The sequence below is a fragment of the Polypterus senegalus genome, chromosome 3 (genome assembly GCF_016835505.1).
Source record: "Polypterus senegalus isolate Bchr_013 chromosome 3, ASM1683550v1, whole genome shotgun sequence".
Lineage (NCBI taxonomy): Eukaryota > Metazoa > Chordata > Cladistia > Polypteriformes > Polypteridae > Polypterus > Polypterus senegalus.
In genome coordinates, this window is record NC_053156.1 from 253,850,239 (window position 1) to 253,873,029 (window position 22,791).

Genomic DNA, 22,791 nt, shown 5'->3' on the forward strand with positions numbered 1-22,791 from the left:
AATCAACCTGGAGAGAGCAAATAGCAACAACAAAGGACTCTGATGTGCCACTGAAGTAGCCATTAATAACAATGCTTCGCAGGTATGTGCCCACTCTAGGCTAACTGAATTGCTGGGGAAGATGTATCTTAATTCAGTTTATTTATTTTCTGTTATATAGCCTGGTTCTAAATAAAGAAGCACAAGGGTCTGACAGATCTAGCAATGAAAAAAACTGAAAATGAAAAACATGCGGCATCCTTCCATCCATTTTGCTGAATCCAATTATTTTCCTCACTGGTTTACAAGTATAAAATTGGAGTACCTTGAGAAAGAACGATATAGAAATATCCACAAATGCATCTATGCATAAATGTTTTTACTTTTACATTTGCAAGCCTCCAGGCTCTTAAGGCTCTAAATTAACGTGAACCACACAGATGGTAATGTAAGGTAAATTAAGAAAATGCAAAGAATAAAAAAAATACCAAAAAATGACTGACACTATCACATCAAGAACTTCTCTGCTCAGGAAGCTGCTCCCCTTTCTAGTCACACATCAACCATGGGATAGCAGCATACTCCCACACACCTACAAGAAACTGCAAAAGGGAAAACAGCTGGTCTACTGTTTGACGGCCAGTGTGAAATCCACATTATTAATCTAGCATCTTAGGGCCAACCATCAGATGAAGCCTTCCCTTCAGCACCCTGGCATAGGCCCTTACCTGGGAGGCTGAGGAGTGTGATATCTCTGTAGTCAGAACACACCCTCTGGTTACAGTTTTTAAATATGGAGACCACCACACCAGCATGCCAGTCTAAGGGTAACTTACCTGTGACACCAAATAATTGTGCTAACCATAAATAAAACAAATCTTAAAGGGAGTATTTAAGAAAACTAATGGTCATAAAAGCATAAAAAATATGAAAAGTGAGATGATACAGAGAGAGTGTCAACCTTGTCGAGAGGTTTACTTACCTTGGCAGTGACATTCATGTCTCTGGTGACTCTTCTTATGAAGTCAGTAGACGGATTTGAAGGGCATGGGGGTCATGAGGTCGTTGGAAAGGGGTGTGTGGCACTTCCGATATCTATGCAAAAGGACGAAGGTCCAAGTCTTTAGAGTCCTGGTGCTTCCTGTCTTGCTATATGGTTGCGAGACATGGATGCTATCCAGTGACCTGAGATGAAGACTGGACTCCTTTGGTACTGTGTCTCTCTGGAAAATCCTTGAGTACCATTGGTTTGACTTCGTGTCGAATGAGCGGTTGCTCATGGAGTCCCGAATGAGGCGCATTGCCTGCATTGTGAGGGAGCGTCAGTGACGGCACTATGGCAATGTGGTGTGTTTCCCAGAGGGTGATTCGGCTCGTAAGATTCTCGTTGCTGGGTACATGAGTGGCTAGACCAGGCCAAGGGGTCACCCACATAACACCTGGCTGTGGCAAATAGAGGGTCACTACCAGATTGTGGGACTGGACCGCGTGTCTGCCTGGGAGTTGTTTTGTTGTGTAGTGGGTGCGGCAATGCATTGTACCAGTGCATGCTCCCCAACTTGACTTGACTTGGTACTATTCAGTACATCATACTTGGTTGGTTTAGCTAATAGCTAAGCTGTCCCAATATCTCATCCAGATACTTCTAAATAGGTGTCAAGGTTTCTACTTCAGCTACATTTAGTTTAATCCTGATGCTCTGTATATTCAATTAATTAACATTATTATGCATGGTATTCATATTCAAAATCCGTACTAACCCCTACTTTCTCTTCTGTTCTTTTTCCGGTTTTCTGGGGTGGCGACCTGCACCACCACCACCTGATCAAAACACAGTGATATCCCTACATTGATGGATTTAAGGCCAGAAGTCCACATGACCGTCATCATCACGTTCTTCCATATGAACCCTGAATACAATGAGGACTGATCATTTATGTTAGGTAGAATGCCTAGAGGGAGCTGGGTGGTCTCGTGGCCTAGGAACCCCTGCAGATTTTATGTTTTTTCTCCAGCTGTCTGGAGTTTTTTTTGTTTTTTCTGTCCTCCCTGGCCATCGGACCTTAGTTTTATTCTATGTTAATTAGTGTTCCCTTATTTTAATTCTTATTTATTTTGTCTTTTTTCTCTTTCTTCATCATGTAAAGCACTTTGAGCTGCATTATTTGTATGAAAATGTGCTATATAAATAAATGTTGTTGTACATGTCCTGGTAGTTTGTTCCAGATTCCCACAACTCTTTGCATAAAGAAGTGCTTCTTGACTTTAGTCCTAAATGCACTTCCCCCTAATTTCAACTCATGTTACTTGCCATTAAGTTGAAAAAATTCTACCAGATCTACTTTATTAAAGCCTTTATGAATTTTGAAGAACTGAATTGGGTCCAAATGCAGCCTCCTCTAATTGAGACTAATTAGTTAAATGGGTAAAGTTTCACATACTTTGAACAATCTGGACTACAAAAGTTTAAAAGTCAGTTCAGTATTGACAGAGCACTCCAATTATTGTGTGCTATTAGCTTCAGAAGATTGTATTTGTCTGTAATTATGTCAATTGAAGACCATACCACATGCTATAAGTAATTAATAAAAAAACTGTCTGAACATTTTCTTGCAAGTGTACTAAATGTAGTATTTAGTTCACCGCTCATTTAATGACCCTGTGTAGTTTTATTATATTACTTTATTACTATTTTAATTTCATTTATATAGTACAGTACTCATGATCTACCCAGTGGATTGTGGTTTCTATGTGATCTTTGCCTACTCATAGTGCTTTTACTCTCTTACCTTTTTGTCATTTCAGTTCCCAACTCAAAGATTTCTTTTTTCTTAACAACAATTCTCTTTTTCAGTAGCCCTCTCTTCAGTACTACTTGAGGACAAAGTTCTGGACCTCTCTTGGTAGGACTCCAGTTGCAGTGGCCAATGGACAGCAGGTGTTCAGTCATTGTCTGCTACCTCATCTGAACTTAGAATTTGGTCTTATCCTATATTTTTTAGGAAACAGACATATAACACGGTAATAAAAGAGCAAATAAAAAGTAAAATATGCCATTTTTCATTTAGATTCACATATTATAAAAATACTGAACAGCAGACTGGATATAGAAGAAGAAGTAAAGTTGACTTAAATTTTACACGTCTAATTGGGTTTATCTTGTAAAGAATATTAATAAATTATATAATGCGAGAACAGATTAAAAAAAAAAAAACAAACCCTCACATTCCTCTTGCAGTTGATGCTACTCTATGTCATTCTGTTCATAAAAATCAAAGGAGACATAGAAAATGCCATCATTTTGTCAACCTTTATTGTAGGTGATGTAAATAATACATTAAAAATGAACTTCAAGTATTTGTGAATTCAATTGTTTTTACTTTAACAGCAGACATGCAGAGGCACTCCAGAGAGCATATAAATAAATAAAGACCAAACACATAAATAATTATTTTCATCTTCAGAAAACATGGCTGGGGCATTAGAAGGTACACATTGCCAGAATCGCTTTGCTCCAAAATGTATGCTGTATTAAATGTATTAATTGTGAGGGTTTAATTATATTCCATCTACTGTATCACTGTACAAATTACTTCATTAACAAAAATGTTATATAACTCATGTTGGCCTAATGAAACAAAAAAGCTGAAAATGAAGCACACTCATGAAATTCATGAGGGGACCTCATGTACAGTATATTAGATTTATTAATATTTAATTCTTTGTGTCATAATATTTTATGAACTTTATTGTGAGGAATATCATATTTCAGTCTACAATCTAATCAACTTATTCCCTTAAGATCTACTGTATGTGGTGAAATGCAAAGAAAAAATGCAGAATGCAGGAATCCAATTGTAAGTTACCTTTTTATTGAATTTATTATTTTATAGCACAACTTTGTGCAAGACATTTTTAGAACAAACATCCACACTTAGATGCTACTGTGGCATTATTGTTTTATAAGGAAAGATTAACAGCTGTAAAATCATATTGGTGTTATTGCAAATAAATCTTTCATGGTTCAGGAGTAGCAACATTGATGATTTTAATATCAGCATACAGGACATTATTTGTAACTGCTAGTACTGTGTAGTGTGGAAACAATATGCACACATAATATTGATTTCTTTTCTAGAGCCACCTTTTAACAACACTTAGAGCCGTGTTAAAAGTGGACAGTGCGGGATGTGATCCCCTGTATGAAAGCATAAGTGACCCTGCCTCAGCAAAATAACCAGCCTCATTCATCTGCTTGGCAATGTCTTCCACGTTCCAGCCTCGTTCATCGTGAAAGGATAAAAGATGCTTGATCAGGGAGGCATAGAACGCGGTGTTCACGCATTTTACCAATAGGTTGGCATCAAGAATTCGTGAAAGCAACTCCTCATCACAGTTCAACTCATCAACCTACAAAAAAGAGAAACAAACTTTTTAAAAGGTATACTCCATGTCTTGGCCTATCCCATAGTATTTTCATTTCCATGATTGTTTTAGAAGTTTTCCACAAAATGTTCATATCCATGCTCATTATATTGATACTACAGAAAATAATAATAATAAATAAAGTTTTCTTTTTAGTAGTTTAAGTAAATTTAATTTAATTATTCAATAATTTCAAAAAGAATGCAAAATGAGAAGTTCAAGAATCTGCAGTGTATTTGTTCCAAAAGAATAATAAAGAAAATTAAACATTTTTTTATCCCACATGGATTCTAGTGATGGCTGAGAAAAAAAACTTTAACGTAACGTTTTCATGCAATGTCATGTTTCTATGGTGATCAATACAGGACAACAGCAAGCAATGTCAAAAACATGTCACTTTATTCGTGTTGCATAATCCACAAGTCAAGTTGCCCAGTCATGCTCTCAATGTCCCAACACATGTATTTTTATTAAAATATTGTTAAATACTCTCATGAACAGCAAAACTGGCCAGCAAGGATTCTGTCGAAGAACAACTTAGGATTGTGTTAAAAGTACATTTTCATACTGATTTTAGAAGTTTTCTACCACCTGTAGTTTTTGAGTTAGGACTTTTCTAGGCTTTATTTTTAGTACATAAGCCCTTATCAAGGTGTATGTTTTTTAAGGTAAATTAAAATGTAAATGTGTTTATTGGTGCTTGCCAACATTTTATAACTTTCCTAACTTTTTCCCTGGAAATCTCAGAGTAGTCAGCGATGAATTTGTCAAATGGATTCATCGGTACATATCTGTAATGGAAAAGTAATACCATTGCAAATGGAGCTCCAGTATGTTAGCCGATTGCTACTGGACCCTTAACAGGGCTATTCCAATGACCAAGTGCAAAAGAAAAGATTGCACTTCTACTTTTAAGGTGAGATACTCCCAAAATGTGTATATATGTTGTAAATATACAGTATGTTTATCGCAAATTTTAGTTGTGAGTCACTTAAAATCCTTGCATGACAGAGAAAATCTGATTTGATATTTGAATTCAGTGCAACAAAATACTGTTGAGATTCATCTATATTGATTCATGTGACAAAAAATTACAATGTTCTTACCCAGTATAATAAAATGCACTATTATAACACATTTTGTTATCTCCATTCTGCACGAAATTAGAACGTATTCTCAGCAATCTTTACAAACTACATGGGGTAAATAACAGAATAACTTGTAAAGCACTTTGAGCTAAATTTTTTTGTATGAAAATGTGCTATATAAATAAATGTTGTTGTTGTTGAGTATTCCTTTAAAACAAATCCACTCCAGAATCTTGAACTTGCCTTTTTACATTGGTTTGGCAGTCATGAACTCTACTTATGACTACAGCCTAAGACTTTAACAAAGCTGACTGAATTTAAGTAACATGAATAGTCTTTTTGCATTAAAGCAAAATAAAAATTATTGAAAAGCAGAAAAACAGAAAAAAGATGATCAGTTATCAGCAACTAATAAAGCAGAAATGAACAGCACAACGCCAAGTAAAGGTAAATGTAAACTGTAAAAATCAAGGATTCCAACACAAGTACTGTAAATAAGCCAAGAAGAAAGGGACTTTTGAACAAATCACTTTTAGGAAATGAAGAATCTCAAGAGTTGACAATAAACATGAAGTGATAATCAAGATATATTCTTGCTGTACAGGGCAATGGTGGACTTTTTTCTCCATTCTTCTTTCTTACTTTTTTTCTCTCATGTCTCTTAGTCATTGGGAGTTATGGTTTATAATCAGTGGCACATTACACAATTTTTAGTTGGAGAGCATGTCACACTTAACGACTGCAGTTGCCGAATCATGTCACCTTAAGGATATTAGATTACAGAACAAGTAATCAGACAAATTACATGACTTTGTGATGACTTTAGTAAAGTTTTAATCTTCCAGAATATTGAGAGCTTGTTGCATTCTGACAGCCAATTAACATGTTGCCAACAGAGACAGTGGCTGTACAAATGTATTGCAATTATGATGAGTTCAACCTCAATTCTATTCTTTTTTTCCTTTTTTGTTTATGTTTGTAATATGACAAACATGAGACATCAGACAATCAAGATTAATTTTTTTTGCACATCGTATGCATTGGACTTCCAAGACAGTGCTCATTGGTTGTCCACGCTCGCTCGCTCGCTCACACACACGCACACACACACAATTGATTGTATTCGGGTGAGTCACAGATTGATATGCATGAGTCTCTGGGGATGTTAAACTATATGACTGAGAGGCATGGTTATGCACTATTGACTGCCTGCTAAGGTTATGTAAGTGAAGCCTACCAAGTCTATGACTGAAAATTGCTAGAAAAGCTAAGTAGTGTGATGGGTATTGAAGTGAAAATTGCTTTTTGACACTGTATTATTTTCTCCTTTCACTTGCATTTTTTATTATAATTGTTAAGATGCTCTGAACTTGCTATTTGTACTTTAAACTGCTTCCAAATTATATTAGCTGCAAATCAAATAGTTCATTAATCAACGACTTCTGTACCTGGTGCACTGAAGATGATTTTATTTTAAGGGGTATTAGTAAAACTGACCATTAGGATTGGGGCAAAGTAGACTGACTGCAAGTGTTGCTTGTTACTTACAATGCAATGTTTTTATTTTTACCATAGGAGCTGTGTTTTCCTGCTGTATGTTTTAACAAACTAACCTGATTAAGAAGTACTTTTAGGGTGAACTATCCAAAAGCCAGACTGAAAAGCTGTATGTGACATCTTTGAACTTAAAACTTTACACAGAAACACTATGCCAGTATTCCTTACAAAATGATGATTAGGGCCTTTCCAAATGGACAGGTTCAAATGTGTGGAACAAAAACAGTCTAAACTAGGAGTCGGGCAGTTTGCTGTTTATTAATTTCTACTATTTAATATCACATTCATACTGTAGATTCAAACTTATTTATACTTCATATTAGTCAATGTTTGGCAATACTACTCAATTTTAAGTATGTGCATTTTGCTTTTTTGTTTAGATTGAATTAATTAAATATAATTATAACTGCAGTAAAATAGGTAAATCATTTTTTGTTTTCTGCCTCATTGACAGAAAGAACCTAATTAAAAAAAAGCCAACTTCTTTTTCTTCGGTTATATTCTTCAATATACTTGTACTTTTTGTGAGTGTTGATTTTATTCACTTCATGTCTACATTCTGTCAATTATTACTAAAACATCAAAAACATTTCTGTTTTAGCTATGTATTCAACAATTCCTGCTTCACATTTCTTGTCATCCTACATTTACATAGATCATTGTTGACACAGAACACACATGAAATGTATGTATTCCAAATGACGATATACAGTGGTGTGAAAAACTATTTGCCCCCTTCCTGATTTCTTATTCTTTTGCAAGTTTGTCACACAAAATGTTTCTGATCATCAAACACATTTAACCATTAGTCAAATATAACATAAGTAAACACAAAATGCAGTTTTTAAATGATGGTTTTTATTATTTAGGGAGAAAAAAAATCCAAACCTACATGGCCCTGTGTGAAAAAGTAATTGCCCCTTGTAAAAAATAACCTAACTGTGGTGTATCACACCTGAGTTCAATTTCCGTAGCCACCCCCAGGCCTGATTACTGCCACACCTGTTTCAATCAAGAAAACACTTTAATAGGAGCTGCCTGACACAGAGAAGTAGACCAAAAGCACCTCAAAAGCTAGACATCATGCCAAGATCCAAAGAAATTCAGGAACAAATGAGAACAGAAGTAATTGAGATCTATCAGTCTGGTAAAGGTTATAAAGCCATTTCTAAAGCTTTGGGACTCCAGTGAACCACAGTGAGAGCCATTATCCACAAATGGCAAAAACATGGAACAGTGGTGAACCTTCCCAGGAGTGGCCGCCGACCAAAATTACCCCAAGAGCGCAGAGACGACTCATCCGAGAGGTCACAAAAGACCCCAGGACAACGTCTAAAGAACTGCAGGCCTCACTTGCCTCAATTAAGGTCAGTGTTCACGACTCCACCATAAGAAAGAGACTGGGCAAAAACGGCCTGCATGGCAGATTTCCAAGGCAAACGACTGTTAAGCAAAGAGAACATTAGGGCTCGTCTCAATTTTGCTAAGAAACATCTCAATGATTGCCAAGACTTTTGGGAAAATTCCTTGTGGACTGATGAGACAAAAGTTGAACTTTTTGGAAGGCAAATGTCCCGTTACATCTGGCGTAAAAGGAACACAGCATTTCAGAAAAAGAACATCATACCAACAGTAAAATATGGTGATGGTAGTGTGATGGTCTGGGGTTGTTTTGCTGCTTCAGGACCTGGAAGGCTTGCTGTGATAGATGGAACCATGAATTCTACTGTCTACCAAAAATCCTGAAGGAGAATGTCCGCTATCTGTTCGTCAACTCAAGCTGAAGCGATCTTGGGTGCTGCAACAGGACAATGACCCGAAACACACCAGCAAATCCACCTCTGAATAGCTGAAGAAAAACAAAATGAAGACTTTGGAGTGGCCTAGTCAAAGTCCTGACCTGAATCCAATTGAGATGCTATGGCATGACCTTAAAAAGGCGATTCATGCTAGAAAACCCTCAAATAAAGCTGAATTACAACAATTCTGCAAAGATGAGTGGGCCAAAATTCCTCCAGAGTGCTGTAAAAGACTCATTGCAAGTTATCGCAAACGCTTGATTGCAGTTATTGCTGCTAAGGGTGGCCCAACCAGTTATTAGGTTCAGGGGCAATTACTTTTTCACACAGGGCCATGTAGGTTTGGATTTTTTTCTCCTAAATAATAAAACCATCATTTAAAAACTGCATTTTGTGTTTACTTGTGTTATATTTGACTAATGGTTAAATGTGTTTGATGATCAGAAACATTTTGTGTGACAAACATGCAAAAGAATAAGAAATCAGGAAGGGGGCAAATAGTTTTTCACACCACTGTATTATTTATCCTCTACATTTCCAGACACCTCACATGCAGATAAACACACATGAGCTCTGAGAATCTTCGTTGCGACTTGAGCTGTGTCAGTGGGGAGGGGGGTGGGATAGTAGGCTGCTTGCTGCTTGTGCTGATCGGCACATCAGCAACACAAAAGACGCTAATGGAGAGGTGCAAAAAGAATTTAAGGTGGCCTAGGATTACAAGTTTTTTTCGTAGGCTTCAGGGATTCTAGTGTTAAGTGTGGTTAACTTAGGATGGTGGAGAGCAATTGATACAAGGATTCATTACTATTTTGGTATCTGCACCATGGCAGACATGACATACCCCAAAAGTCTGTCTGCCTTCCCAGATAAAAATGAAGAAATAATGGTGATTTTTATTGATGTCAGCTTCGGCTAACAAAAAGCAAAAATAATCTGAGGAGTTGTTGCCAACTAAGGTATTTTAATTTGCAATTTGAGAGATACTAGCATCAGAGCCCCATTTTTAGAAGCAGCTGAAGAAACTGACACAATACAACACTATTTAAGAAGGCTTTGTACAATATCAGCAGCTTAGAGCTGTTTCTTATAAAACTCCAATATTAATCGCGACAAAGAAAATCGAAGCATGATGAGTAACACCTTATCCATAACCCAAAACAAAGACAGTGCGCAAAAATAAGCATAAAAATAAAAAAAAATTAAGAACATGAAAAATACATGAGCTGATAACAATACCTTACACATAATAAATAGCAAGAAATGAATTACAGGACTCAATACCCTATTCAACCCAGCTACATCTCTCTCAGATTTCTGAAAAGTAAAACAAGGAACACAGCGATCCTCACCCAGCTTACAAGACAAACTTAAAGCACTAAAGCAACAAAGCTCCCCAGACAACCTTCAATGACAGCTCTCACTATAATAAAACAAACAAACAAAAAAAAACAGGCATTGTTCCAAAAATCTAACTCCATCCTCCTCCACCATCCCAACAGGCCAAAGAGCAAAGCTTTTTAAGGATATAGGAAAACAGTGAAGTGATAGGAAGAGTTCATAATACAGTCAATTCAAGCCATTACTGTAACAGCAGGGAAGGATTGTAGATGATGCCCACATTTGATGACCCGTTTAAATTGGCAGTAAAGATGCAAAATAACAGAGCACATAAAAATAAAAGTAAACAATCACTGAACCAAAGCAATGCACACAAGAAAAAAATGAGGAGATAGTAATCCTATCAGTTGCTTCAAACAGGAAAAAAAGAGACCATCTATTAAACTGGATTCCTAATTTCTGAAATGACTGAACTGCCTGAATAGCAGGGGCTGGTGAATTGAAGAAACGTCTCACTGAAAGTCAAGAAGAACTTATTACAAATAAATATTAAAATGTTTGACATTGCTTTACACAGAGCCCGCTGTTTCTTGATATATTGTAAGAAATTAAAAGATAGAGAAGTCTGTCCATACCAAAAAGATCCTGTGAGTCATTTCAGTTTTTAGAGTGAGGCTACTCAGTGCTGGAAACATTTAAGCAAGAGCTTCACCAGAACATAAATTGGACAACTTTTCTTAGTTCCTTCAGAAAAAATTGTAATTTTTGTATTTTTCCACCAGCTCCTGTTTTCTTAGTCAACCTGTTTATTTTTAAGTGCTATAATTTCTTTAGGCCCCAATGTCTTCATTAAGACAATGTGCCTCAAATGTACCTTCTTATACTTTTTGGATGGGCCTAGTTTAATACATGTTATTTCACGCCTTAAATCTAGAAAATGGGTCATCAACATGTGGTGCCCCGTGCAATGGCACTGTTGCAGTTTCAGGTTCTGGGCACCTGGAGCCATAACTGAGCCACCAGGTAATGGGAGAATAGAGATACAGACAATGATGACTGTTCCAAGAAACAGAATTCTGGTTTATTCCAGATGTCCCAATAACTATTTACAATAATGTCTAGCAAATATATACCATTCAATGCAAGAACATTACAAAGACAAGAAAAATAAGTGCAGGTGCTATATACAATAATTACAATGTCTCAAAGTAAAAAAGTGATGAAAAAAAATAAAAAAAAAAATCAAAAAAACTTTTTCTTTCACAGACAGTTTCACGAAGGACAGACAGAAAAATAAAACAAAAATCAAAAAAATATGCACAAAGACATTGATAAAAAAGTGAGTATCCACAAATACTGATAATTTCCATGGAAAAAGAGTATATACAAATGGATGTCTGGAATGTCAGTCTATCAAAGTGTCCAACAAAGATTTTAAGACGAACTTAACAGGCTGAATCAAAATTACACAAGTGCTTTGTTGTCTGAATGCTGAATGCATTATTTACCAAGATGTTTAGAAACAATAAAAATTATTATTCAATAAGAAATAATTATTAAAGTAACTTAAAGCTAGACATTACAGGGAAATAACAGGTCAGCAGTACAATATACAGACTATGTGTACCTTATCAGGCATGATTTTATTAATCTAATGACTTGTCTGTGGTTTAGCAAGGGATAATTTGAGACTTTTATCCACAGTTACAATTTATTCATGTATATTTTATGGTGGCCAGCCCAGCATGGTAACCTCAAGTATTGCTCATACTCCAATAAAGTAAAGCAATTTTTGTTGTTAACATGAAGAAAAATGAAACAGTGTTTGCAATTAAAATTGTTCAAAGAAGCATTAAGGGTAGAGATTAATGATTCAAAGGTCTGCACTCAACCATTTAGTTCAAGCTTTTAGTATATTAACCACAGCTCACAACAAGTGGCCTATATTTTATTGGTTAAAATAAAAGAAAAAGAAAAGAAGCACTATCTATGTAGCTCTTCAGTGCTAGTTTTGTTATACAGTAATCCCTCCTCGATTGCGGGGGTTGCGTTCCAGAACCCCCCGCGATAGACGAAAATCCGCGAAGTAGAAACCATGTTTGTGTAGTTATTTTTATATATTTTAAGCCCTTATAAACTCTCCCACACTATTAACATTATTAGAGCCCTCTAGACATTAAATAACACCCTTTAGTCAAAAGTTTAAACTGTCCTCCATGACAAGACAGAGATGACAGTTCTTTCTCACAATTAAAAGAATGCAAATAGATCTTCTTCTCTTCAGGAGCAGAGAATTTCAGAGGGAGAGAGAGAGAGCGCTCGCAAAGAAAAGCAAACAATCAAAAAATCAATACGTGTGCTTTTAAGTTTGCCGCAGCATTTTTTAGAGGAGCGTTAGTATCTTCTAAGCAAACAGCCTCTGTGCAAACAGCCCCTCTGCTCACATCTCCTCGTCAGGCGCAGAGAACGTCAGAGAGAGAGAGCGAGATTAAAGCAAGAATCAAAAATCAATACGTGGGCTTTTGTGCTTTTAAATATGCCGAGACCCGCAATAAAGCGGCATTTTTTTAGAGGAGCGTCAGTATCACTGTCAGAGACACCTCTCTGATTGAGCACAACATCGTGACAGAGCCTGGGGTTGTTGTCCGAGAACGCCCGTACTGTCTTCCTGAGGCAAAAAAGGCTGAAGTGAAGCTCGAGATCAAGCGCATGCTGGAACTAGGTGTAATTGAGGAAAGTTATAGTCCCTGGTCCAGCCCCATTGTGCTCGTTGGTAAGCCTGACGGGAGTTGGAGGTTCTGCAATGACTTCCGTCGGCTTAATCAAGTCTCCCGATTTGATGCCTATCCAATGCCACGTATGGATGACCTCCTTGAGAGGCTTTGACCGGCTCGATATCTGACCACGCTTGACATGAGGGTACTGGCAGGTTCCCTTAACGGACTCCGCGAAGGAAAAAAACGCGTTTAGTACCCCTAGCGGACACTGGCATGGTGTCGTGGTATCGTGTCCTTCCATTTGGGTTACACGGGGCTCCAGCCACCTTCCAGTGTCTGGTGGACAAAGTGTTAAAGCCTCATAACTCATATAGTGCTGCCTACCTGGATGATGTGGTCATCTATTCCAGCACATGGAGGGAACACCTACAGCATGTCCAAGCGGTTTTACGGACACTTGGTGAGGCTGGGCTCCGGATTAATCCCAAGAAGTGTTTCTTTGGATTAAGCGAGGCCAAATATTTAGGCTACCTGGTGGGCCGGGGTACCGTAAGGCCACAGTGCTCCAAGATTGATGCCATTTTGAAATGGCCCGTCCGCGAACCAAGCGGCAGGTCCAAGCCTTTCTCGGGTTAGCGGGTACTACCGCCGGTTTGTACCCCGGTTCTCGGAGAGAGTGGCGCCCTTGACTGATTTAACAAAGAAGAGGGCCCCGAACATTGTGGTATGGACTGAGAAGACAGGCACTGCATTTGGTGACTTGAAGCAGGCCCTTACGTCCGCACCTATTTTGATGGCACCTAACTTTTCTTTGCCTTTCATCCTCCAGACGGACGCTTCGGACACAGGCCTGGGCGCCGTGCTGAGCCAAAGTGTTGATGGTGTGGAACACCCCGTCATGTTTCTGACCCGGAAACTGTTGGACCGGGAGACCAGGTATGCAGCGGTGGAAAGGGAGGCTTTGGCGATTACTCAGCTGAGGTACTACCTGTTGGGCTGGGAATTCACCCTTGTCACGGACCGTGCACCTCTACAATGGATGGCCCTGCACAAGGAGTCGAACCCGCGGGTCACCCGGTGGTTTCTTGACCTGCAGCCGTACAAGTTTTCGCTCGTTCATCGTCGGGGTGCTCTCCATGCCAACGCTGATGCTCTTTCTCGGGTTCATGACCTCTCGGTTAGGGTTGAAAACAGTGCGCGCGCATGGGAGGCAGCTAAAGGGCTCGAGTAAAGGCAGTTCTGAGGCATGCCGGGATGTGGCAGAGTGCACTAACTCTTTTTCTCACTTCCCTGTAGACCAAACCCGGGAGGCTCCACCTGGCTCTCTTGACATCACTTCTGGGACCGAACCAATGGAAACAGACCTTACCAGCTCCGGCCCCCCTGATGTCACATCCGGGCCTGATCCAATGAATAATGAACAGGTGCCCGATCCTTATGACCTCACTTCCTGTCTTCCCCTTTAAAAGGCTACCCTTTTCCCTTCTCCCGCAGTCTGGTTTTAGACTCTGTTGTATGCACTTCAGTGCCAGTGCTTTGAAAACGACTTTTGCAGCCAGGATACCAAATTATATGGGTGGCTGCCCCAAACCTTTATCTGTCTTTGTCTCGTTTTATTACAATATATATATATGGAGTGGGTCCTAAAAGAGTTCAGAAACCTCATTATATATATATATATATATATATATATATATATACACACACGTGGGCATAAGAGGCAGTTGAAGGGCTTAACTGAGGGTAAAACGTCAGGTCGGGGGTTGATGAAGTGCACTAACCTCCCTCTTCTACTGATCACCAGAAGGGAAACCCATCAACTTACGCATTTCTGTCCAGACTTCACCCTCCTACTGACCTCACTTCCACCACTCCCTTCACGGACCCGCCTCTTCCTGTACACCACCTATAAAAGCCAAGCACCTCTCCTCCCCATTCAGTTCTATTCAGACTCAGTCCTTTGTGATTACTCTGTGATTTGTTTTGCTGCATTTATCTGTTTTGCACTACATGGGGTGGATCTCCATGCCTTTCCTTCTATGTTCTCCTCTTATTACTATATACTAGTATAGTATAGTATAGTATAATATAGACCCCAGTCTACATAATAAAGCATAACTTTTTATGATTGTATATATATCTATTCACACATATACACTGTGTGCACAATTATTATGCAAGTTGTATTTCTGAGGATTTATTTTAATATGGAACAAATACAGTGCTATCAGTCAATGCTAAATGTTAATAAACCTGAATGTCTTACAAAGGAAATGTGAGTGTGAACATTCTCAGGGGAATACATATGTATACACAATTATTAGGCAAGTATTTGTGTGCAGAATTATTACGCAACTAAATGAAAAACGAAAATTTTCCTATCTCAATTGTTTGTTTTCATCTGTTAAAGTGAGAATAAGCAACTCAAAATTTACAAAGAAACATTTCTGACATTTAAAAAAAAACAAAACAAAAACTGGCACTTCTTTTCAATAACAGTCATAAGCCTTCCATTCATAGTGTGTGTCAGTTTCTTGACCAACTTTTTGTGCAGCAGCAATCACAGCCTCCCAGACACTGTTCAGAGAAGTGTACTATTTTCCTTTCACCTTAAATCTCCCATTTAAGAAGGGTTCACAAGTTCTCAATAGAGTTTAGGTCAGGTGAGGAAGTGAGCCATGTCATTAATCTTTGAATTTTAAGGCTTTTACTGGCTAGCCACACAGTGGAGTACTTTGATGCATGTGATGGAACATTGTCCTGCATAAAAAATCATGTTCTTCGTGAAAGATGCAGACTTTTTCTTGCACCACTGCATGAAGAAAGTGTCTTCTAATAAATGCCAGTAGGTTTGGAAGTTGATTTTGAGCCCATCTTCAACCCAAAAAGGACCATCTAGCTCATCTTTTATAATACCAGCCCATTCCAGTACCTCACCACCACCACCTTGCTGGCGTCTGAGTCGAAGTGGAGCTCTGTGCCCGTTACTGAACCAGCCACAAGAAATCCATCGGGTCTGTCAAGAGTCACTCTCATCTCATCAGTCCATAAAACCTTTGAAAAACCTGTCTTCAGATATTTCATGGCCCAGTCTTTACATTTTGAATTATATGTCTTGTTCAGGGGTGGTCGGGTTTCAGCCTTGGCCATGTCTCTGAGCACTGAACATCTTGTACTTCTGGACATTCTAAGTTGCAGTTCTGGAATGTGACAGCACTGGAGGATAATGGGTTCCTGGTAGCTTCACGTTTGATCCTTCTTAAATCTTTGGAAGTTAATTTGCGTCTTTTTTTCTCGACACGTTTCTTGTGACTCTGTTGACTATTTATAACAAAATGTTTGGTGGGTCTGTGATCACGTCACAATATCTTAGTAATTTCAAGAGTGCTGCATCCCTCTGAAAGAGTTTTTACAATTTTTAACTTTTCAGAGTTAAATCTCGTTTTGGCCCATTTTGCCCGAGGAAAACAAGCTGCCTAATAATCATGCACACCTTGATACAGTGTGTTGACCTCCTTAGGCCACACCCTCCCTAACTACACAAATACACATCACCTGATATGCTTTAATCCAATAAGCATTCAGGTTAATACAGTTTGGAGTTGGAATATATGCATAAAAATGATAATATGGTAGAAATAATCACTTGCCTAATTTTACGCACAGTGTAAATACATTTATAAGAAAGTTATGCTTTATTATTTAGACTGGGGTCTTCAGTTACATTCCTGGAGGCCTGTTGCTGATAATGAAACTAAGCAACTAATTATATGTTTTCTTAGTGCTTTAATTTTTCAACAACAAATGTTTACCATAATGTACATTTTCCTTTTCTGGGAATATTAGCCATATGTTTTCTGGACTGGAACAGAGCTGCATTTCACAGTCCTTCCTTTTACTATCTCATGTATATCTAAACATTTTATTAAAACAGATACTTCACGATACATACACACAGTTGTAAATGTAGCCAATGTAGCTGAAGAACTGGTGGTTCCTTTGTCATTTGCATGTCATTATTACCTTGAGGCTATATAAGAACATAGGAAACAATTAAAACCTAAATACATACAGCTGATTAAAACTAAAATTAGCAACTGAAAATTTTGAATTGCAAGAAGTGAGTTAATTAAAATGATACACACAAAACTATATTTTTTAGCACCAAATAAATGGAAACTGGATGAGGCAAAAACCTGCAGCTACTGTGGCCATCCCCCACTGTAGCTGAGAACCCCATGCTCTAGATTCTCAAAGTCAAAGTAAACTTTATTGTCATCTCAACCATATACACGTATACAGAGAGATGAAATGACAGTATCACTGTCCAATTACTTATGGACATAACTGTAATTAGAGCTGTGTGTGGCTGTGCAGTCATGAGAGAGCAGGGTGAAGTCAAGAGAACTGAGCGAGGAAGCCCTGATGAGCTCAAGCACTCAGCATGATGGTATTTGAAGTTTGGATGCAGCCCATCCAACCTGACTGGGGCCTTTCTATCAGTACGTCTGAGATCCCATTATAGAATGAGGTGTTCAGTCCTAAGCCAGTCAATTACACAGTCAGTGTCAGGAGAACAACTGTATCAAATGCTGAACTAAAGCCTGTGGACAGCATTCTGATATATGTATCATTTTAATCCAAGGTGTGTTAGAGGTAGAGATCAGACAAAACAGAGCATCCTCAGAGAACTCTATGAAGACTGGACTTGTGCCATGATTAACATTTCAAAGCACTTCATGATAACAGAGGTAAGTGTTACATGGTGGTACTCATTCAGGTATTTCACTAATAGGTTCTTAGGTACCGGGATGACAGTGGTGGTTTGAAGTACACTGGGATGGCTGACTGGATTAAAGATGTAGTAAATTAGTCTGTGAGGATACCAGGCACTTTCTATTAATTAAGCACACGACTGGGTTCATTGTCTGGTATTGAAACCTTGAATGGGTTGCATGGAAAGAGTCCTCTTCCCATCAGTTGGTCTCAGGCAAAATACCTGTTCTGTGCATCAAATCAAGAAAATAAATCACTTAAGTTTTTCTGGAAGGGGGGTATCATCGGTGCTGCCATGTGAAGTGAGCTTGTAGTCTATAATAGCCTGAAAAACCTACTACATTCTTTACAAATAGAGGTCATTGGTTTAAGAGACTGATACTAAATCTACTCAGATTAAAAAGTAGAGAAAGGTGAATACGTAAAATAAGATTTATTTATTATATATGCATATTTAATGCACATAGCAAACTTGAGATGTGTATTCAATTTGTATATGTGGCTTTTGTCCCTCATACAGCAAATATCTCTGTCAAAACTGCTTCTATGTTCGGTTTTCTCGTCCGAGATTATATAAAATTAAGCTAAGACTTTAGCAATAGCTCCTGCACAGTAAATTATACTTTAGCCATTACTAAAATGTCATATTCAAATTTTTGAATCCTGCTGAATATGACTTAAAGGCTTGAGATAAAGGGTAATGGGATAAACTGTCAGAATTTAAGAATCAGTGGCAAAGAGTTGTGTTTCTTGAGTTAAGCTGAAAACCTCACAAGAAACAATTAGTTTGTGTTCTCAGAATTTATGTCACTAAAGTATTCCATGCTTAATGTGTATCCTTAAATGACCGTCATGTTGATGAGGTACCATCTCTATAAGAATGGAGCAAGATGGACAGTCACGAATAGTGGGATCTGGACATCAAAAGTTGCAGACCATGGAAGAGACCTTTAAAAACACTAAAGCAAACGTATAGGTAACTTGCATCACCAGAGATGTGTAGTGAATATTGTATGGGAAAACAAGTATTCAGAGTAAAATCTAAGCTAGATGAAGGAATGTATTTAGTAACAGACTGAATTGTTGCCAAAGCATAAGCCAAAGATGGAATAATCTTAACACTAGAATCCCTGAAGCTTGCAAAAAAACTCATAATCCTGGGCCATCTTAAATTCCTTCGCACCTTGTCATCAGCTCCTTTGTTTTCCAAATCTATCCATCAACACAGGCAGCAAGCAGCCTGCTATCCCATCCCTCCATTGACGCAGCTCAAGTAGCACAGAAGATTATCAGAACTCAAGTCTGTTTATCTGGGTGTGAGGTCCCTTGAATTGTAAAGGATAAATAATACAGTATATTGTTACTTGGAACACATGCATTTCATGTGTGTTCCGTGTTTATAATGATCTGGATAAATGTAGGAAGACAGGAAATGCGTGGCAAGAAATGTTGAACACATGGGTAAAACAGAAACTTTTTTCATGTTACAGTACTAATGACAAAATGTAGACATGAAGTTTATAATGTGTGAAGACTTAAGTCCAAATTTGAAATAAAAGTTTTCACAAAAGGTACAAGTACCGTATAACAAAACAAGTGCGCTTTTATTCAAGAATATAACCAAAGAAAAAGAAATCAGGTTAGGGCACGATGCTGACATGATGGTGGTGCAGAGGTGAGAACTGCTGACTCTCAATCAAGAGGTTGCAGGTTTGATTCCGGGCCCTTCCTAGATTTACTGTTTTGAGTAGTGAGCTGCTCTTACTGCTACTATTACAGAATAAAAACATACATTTAATTTATTTGAGTCTGTAACAGCCATTGTAAATTTATGGTACTTGTAAAAAGTTATGTATTTTTTTTTATTATTCAGTTTTACACACATTCAAGCTCCCCCGATCTGACACTGCTAGTTTTCAAATGAAGACGTACTATAACAGAGGTGAACTCAGATGAGGGTTCTACATCGGAGAAAGAAGCCGCCTATCACTCAACAAAAAACATCCAGTCACACATAAGAACAGCACAGCTGCACAAGGCGTAATGGTGAATGACGGCACTGTTTGGGTGTAGCAAGAGGCTGGGTGTCATCCTCCCAGACATTTATATGTTAATTATATAAAAGTCAGATCGAATTTACTTATCATCCTACAGCATCAAGTCACAGGTATACTGCAGAGCTTCCTGTTTTTGATCGACATGGGCACGGTGACAAAGTACATGTGCAATGCTACTTCAGTATGTGAATGACTTTAGCTGCAAGTGGAAGCTCCTGTTCCACTTTACGTAACTGTTGTTACGGTTCTGCTTTTGTCCAGAAATGGCTCCATGAGCTTTTTCTTGGAAAGTCTTTCTCCTGTGGGATGACTGGGATCTCTTCCTGAAGAAGGAGTGGCATTGCACATGTATTGTCAGCATGCCTATGTCGATCAAACACCGGAAGCTCTGCAGTCTTCTTTGACTTTACGCTGTTGGAAGATAAGTAAATAAATCAAGGAAAACAACATTCAATGTGGCTTTTATATAAGTAACATATACATTTTTTTCATATAAAGACCATCACAAAATATAATCACAAACGGAACTTTGCACAATATATTTAAAAGCTCTATAAGCCCTGGTGTTTTGTTGAAGGACATGCGTGTAGCAGATTGACTGGCAGGGTGACGCCCAACCTGTTGCTGCATCCAATTGGTGCCATCTTTCGCCTTTACGCCTGGTGCAGCTGTGTTGTTCCTATGTGTGACTGGACGTTTCTTGCGGGAAGGGCTTCTGTTTTCTTTTTCCGATGTAGAACCCTCATCCTCATCTGAGTTCACCTCTGTTATAGCACGTATTATTTGAAAACAGCAGTGTCAGATCGAGAGTGAACATGACTGAAACAAAAAAAAATCTAATAATAATAATAAAAAAAAAAAGCTAACTTTTACACCAACTGTTAAAGACTCAAATCAAATGTATGCTTTTATTCAATATTAGTAACAATAACAGCAACTCACTACTCAAAATGGTAATTCTGGGAAGTGCCCGGAATCGAACCAGCAACCTCTTGATTATGTGTCAGCAGTTTTTACCGCTGCACCACCCAAGCAATTTCTTTATCTTTGGTTATATTCTTGAATAAAAGCACACTTGTTTTGTTATGAGTGTACCTTTTGTGAAAGTGTTTATTTGATATTTGGACTTCAGACTGCATACATTATACACTTCATGTCAAAATTTTGTCACTAATATAACATGAAAAAAGTTTCTGTTTTAGGTATGAGTTCAAAATTTCTTGCCTTGCATTTCATGCCATCCTACATTTACATAGCTTGTTGTAGACACAGAACGCACATGAAATTCATGTGTTCGAAATAACAATATATTATTTACTCTATACAACTCCAGGCACCTCACACCCAGATATCCACACTTCAGCTCTGAGAATTTTGTGAGTGACTACAGCTCCATTGGGGGTTGGATAGCAGGCTGCTTGCTGCTTGTGCTGATCAACACGTTTGTAAAACAAAAGACGCTGATGAGGAGAGATATGAAGGAATATAAGGTGGCCCGGGATTAAGAGTTTTTTTCATAGGCTTCAGGGATTCTAGTGTTAAACAGAAAGTAACCATAATAAACGTTGTCTTCATCACCTATTGTTTTGTCTAGATAGCAAAGGATGGGAACAACACGTGTATTAAATACAATTAAGGAAAAATAACATTACACTTTTTAAATAAATTGCATTCAATAACACTTTTACAGCCCTAGTACAAACATTAAACGGTAGTGAACCAATTGCAGGAATGGTGTCAAATTTTAAAAAGTTTAAGACTAAAAACAATGTTCTCTTTTCATGGTGAAAATCAACTCAATATACACTTTATGTTCACTACTGAAATACTTCTGTACATTGAATTATCAATATATACTTGACACTGACAGTAAAAGCTAAATATAAATATTTAAATTGCGCCTATTAAAATTAAGAAAACTACTTTTAAACATAACAGGTTATAATTCACAAACAAGTTGAAGTACGGGGTGGGGGGATGGTTAAATAAAATTTTTTTTGTAGATGTCCGAAGATATCCATACTGCTTGACAGCACGTTTTGAAATAATTGATTATCTTTAAACATTTTAAATAAAAGGTGAAAATTATTTGGTATTAGCAAACTACCTATTCATGTATTTTCTTAGGTGATATAAACACAGCATATGCTGCCATGAACATGGTGGTGAGACAAATTCCTCCCAACTTTGCCATGGATTGCATTTGAAAGAAAAAGATTCAAAATGGACTTTTCTCTTCAGATGTTCTCCTTCCTTTATCATCTGTATATACAGCACCAACAAATTTCTAACTACTATGAATGTCAAATATTCCATTTTACATATATAAACCCTATACTGTACATTTAAATTATTTTTTCAAGTCATGATATTTAAAATTCTAAAGAGATCTACAGAGCCATTGTAAGAGCAATATATGTATCTGTACATCAATCTGAGTGCCAGAAAGCATTAATATGTATTTGTGTTTTTTGTAATCACAATGTGATTGAAAGTGAAATAACCATATGCCACTGGAATGCTCCTTCAGAAGTTATTATGGCTACAGATAATGCAGAATGTGTATAGAATCTTAAAAGAGAAGACAAAGAAAAGAAAGAAAATTATATCTAAACGCTGTTGTATGCAGTCAGACCAGCTACTTATGTTGGTAACAAAGAAAAATTATACACAAATTAATTCTCAGAAAAACTCAGTAAACTGGGTTAAAAATCAATCCTTATAAGTACATTGTATAGTGCTATACTGCTCAGAACACTGCCCGTTATTCTCCATTGTAAACCTGCTCATTTCTTGTGCTCTTTGATTGTTTCTATTTAGAAACATGTAAGATAAAACAATGAATAATTAACAGCCTTCCAACACAAACCAGAGTAAAAAATAAATAAAACAATCCACTGATCTGACAATTGCACAAAACCATTATGAGAAATCTATTAAAGCGATTGGTGTTATTTAATAAGAGGCAAATTCAATGTAAGTGTAACAACTTTAAATGTATCTATAGATATAGATATATATAGAGCTTATTGACTCACTCACACACCAACAA

At 37.6% G+C, this 22,791-nt stretch overlaps 1 protein-coding gene across 1 annotated transcript in view; it reads right to left on the reverse strand.

Moving 5' to 3' along the window:
- Nucleotides 1–3,268: 3,268 nt before the first annotated feature.
- nbas (NBAS subunit of NRZ tethering complex) overlaps nucleotides 3,269–22,791 on the reverse strand; it is a 418,366-nt gene continuing 398,843 nt past the window's right edge. Inside the window, exon 52 of the mRNA XM_039748931.1 lies at nucleotides 3,269–4,389. Coding sequence (XP_039604865.1) covers nucleotides 4,114–4,389 — 276 coding nt within the window. The 3' untranslated portion in view covers nucleotides 3,269–4,113. The remainder of the gene's footprint in view (nucleotides 4,390–22,791) is intronic.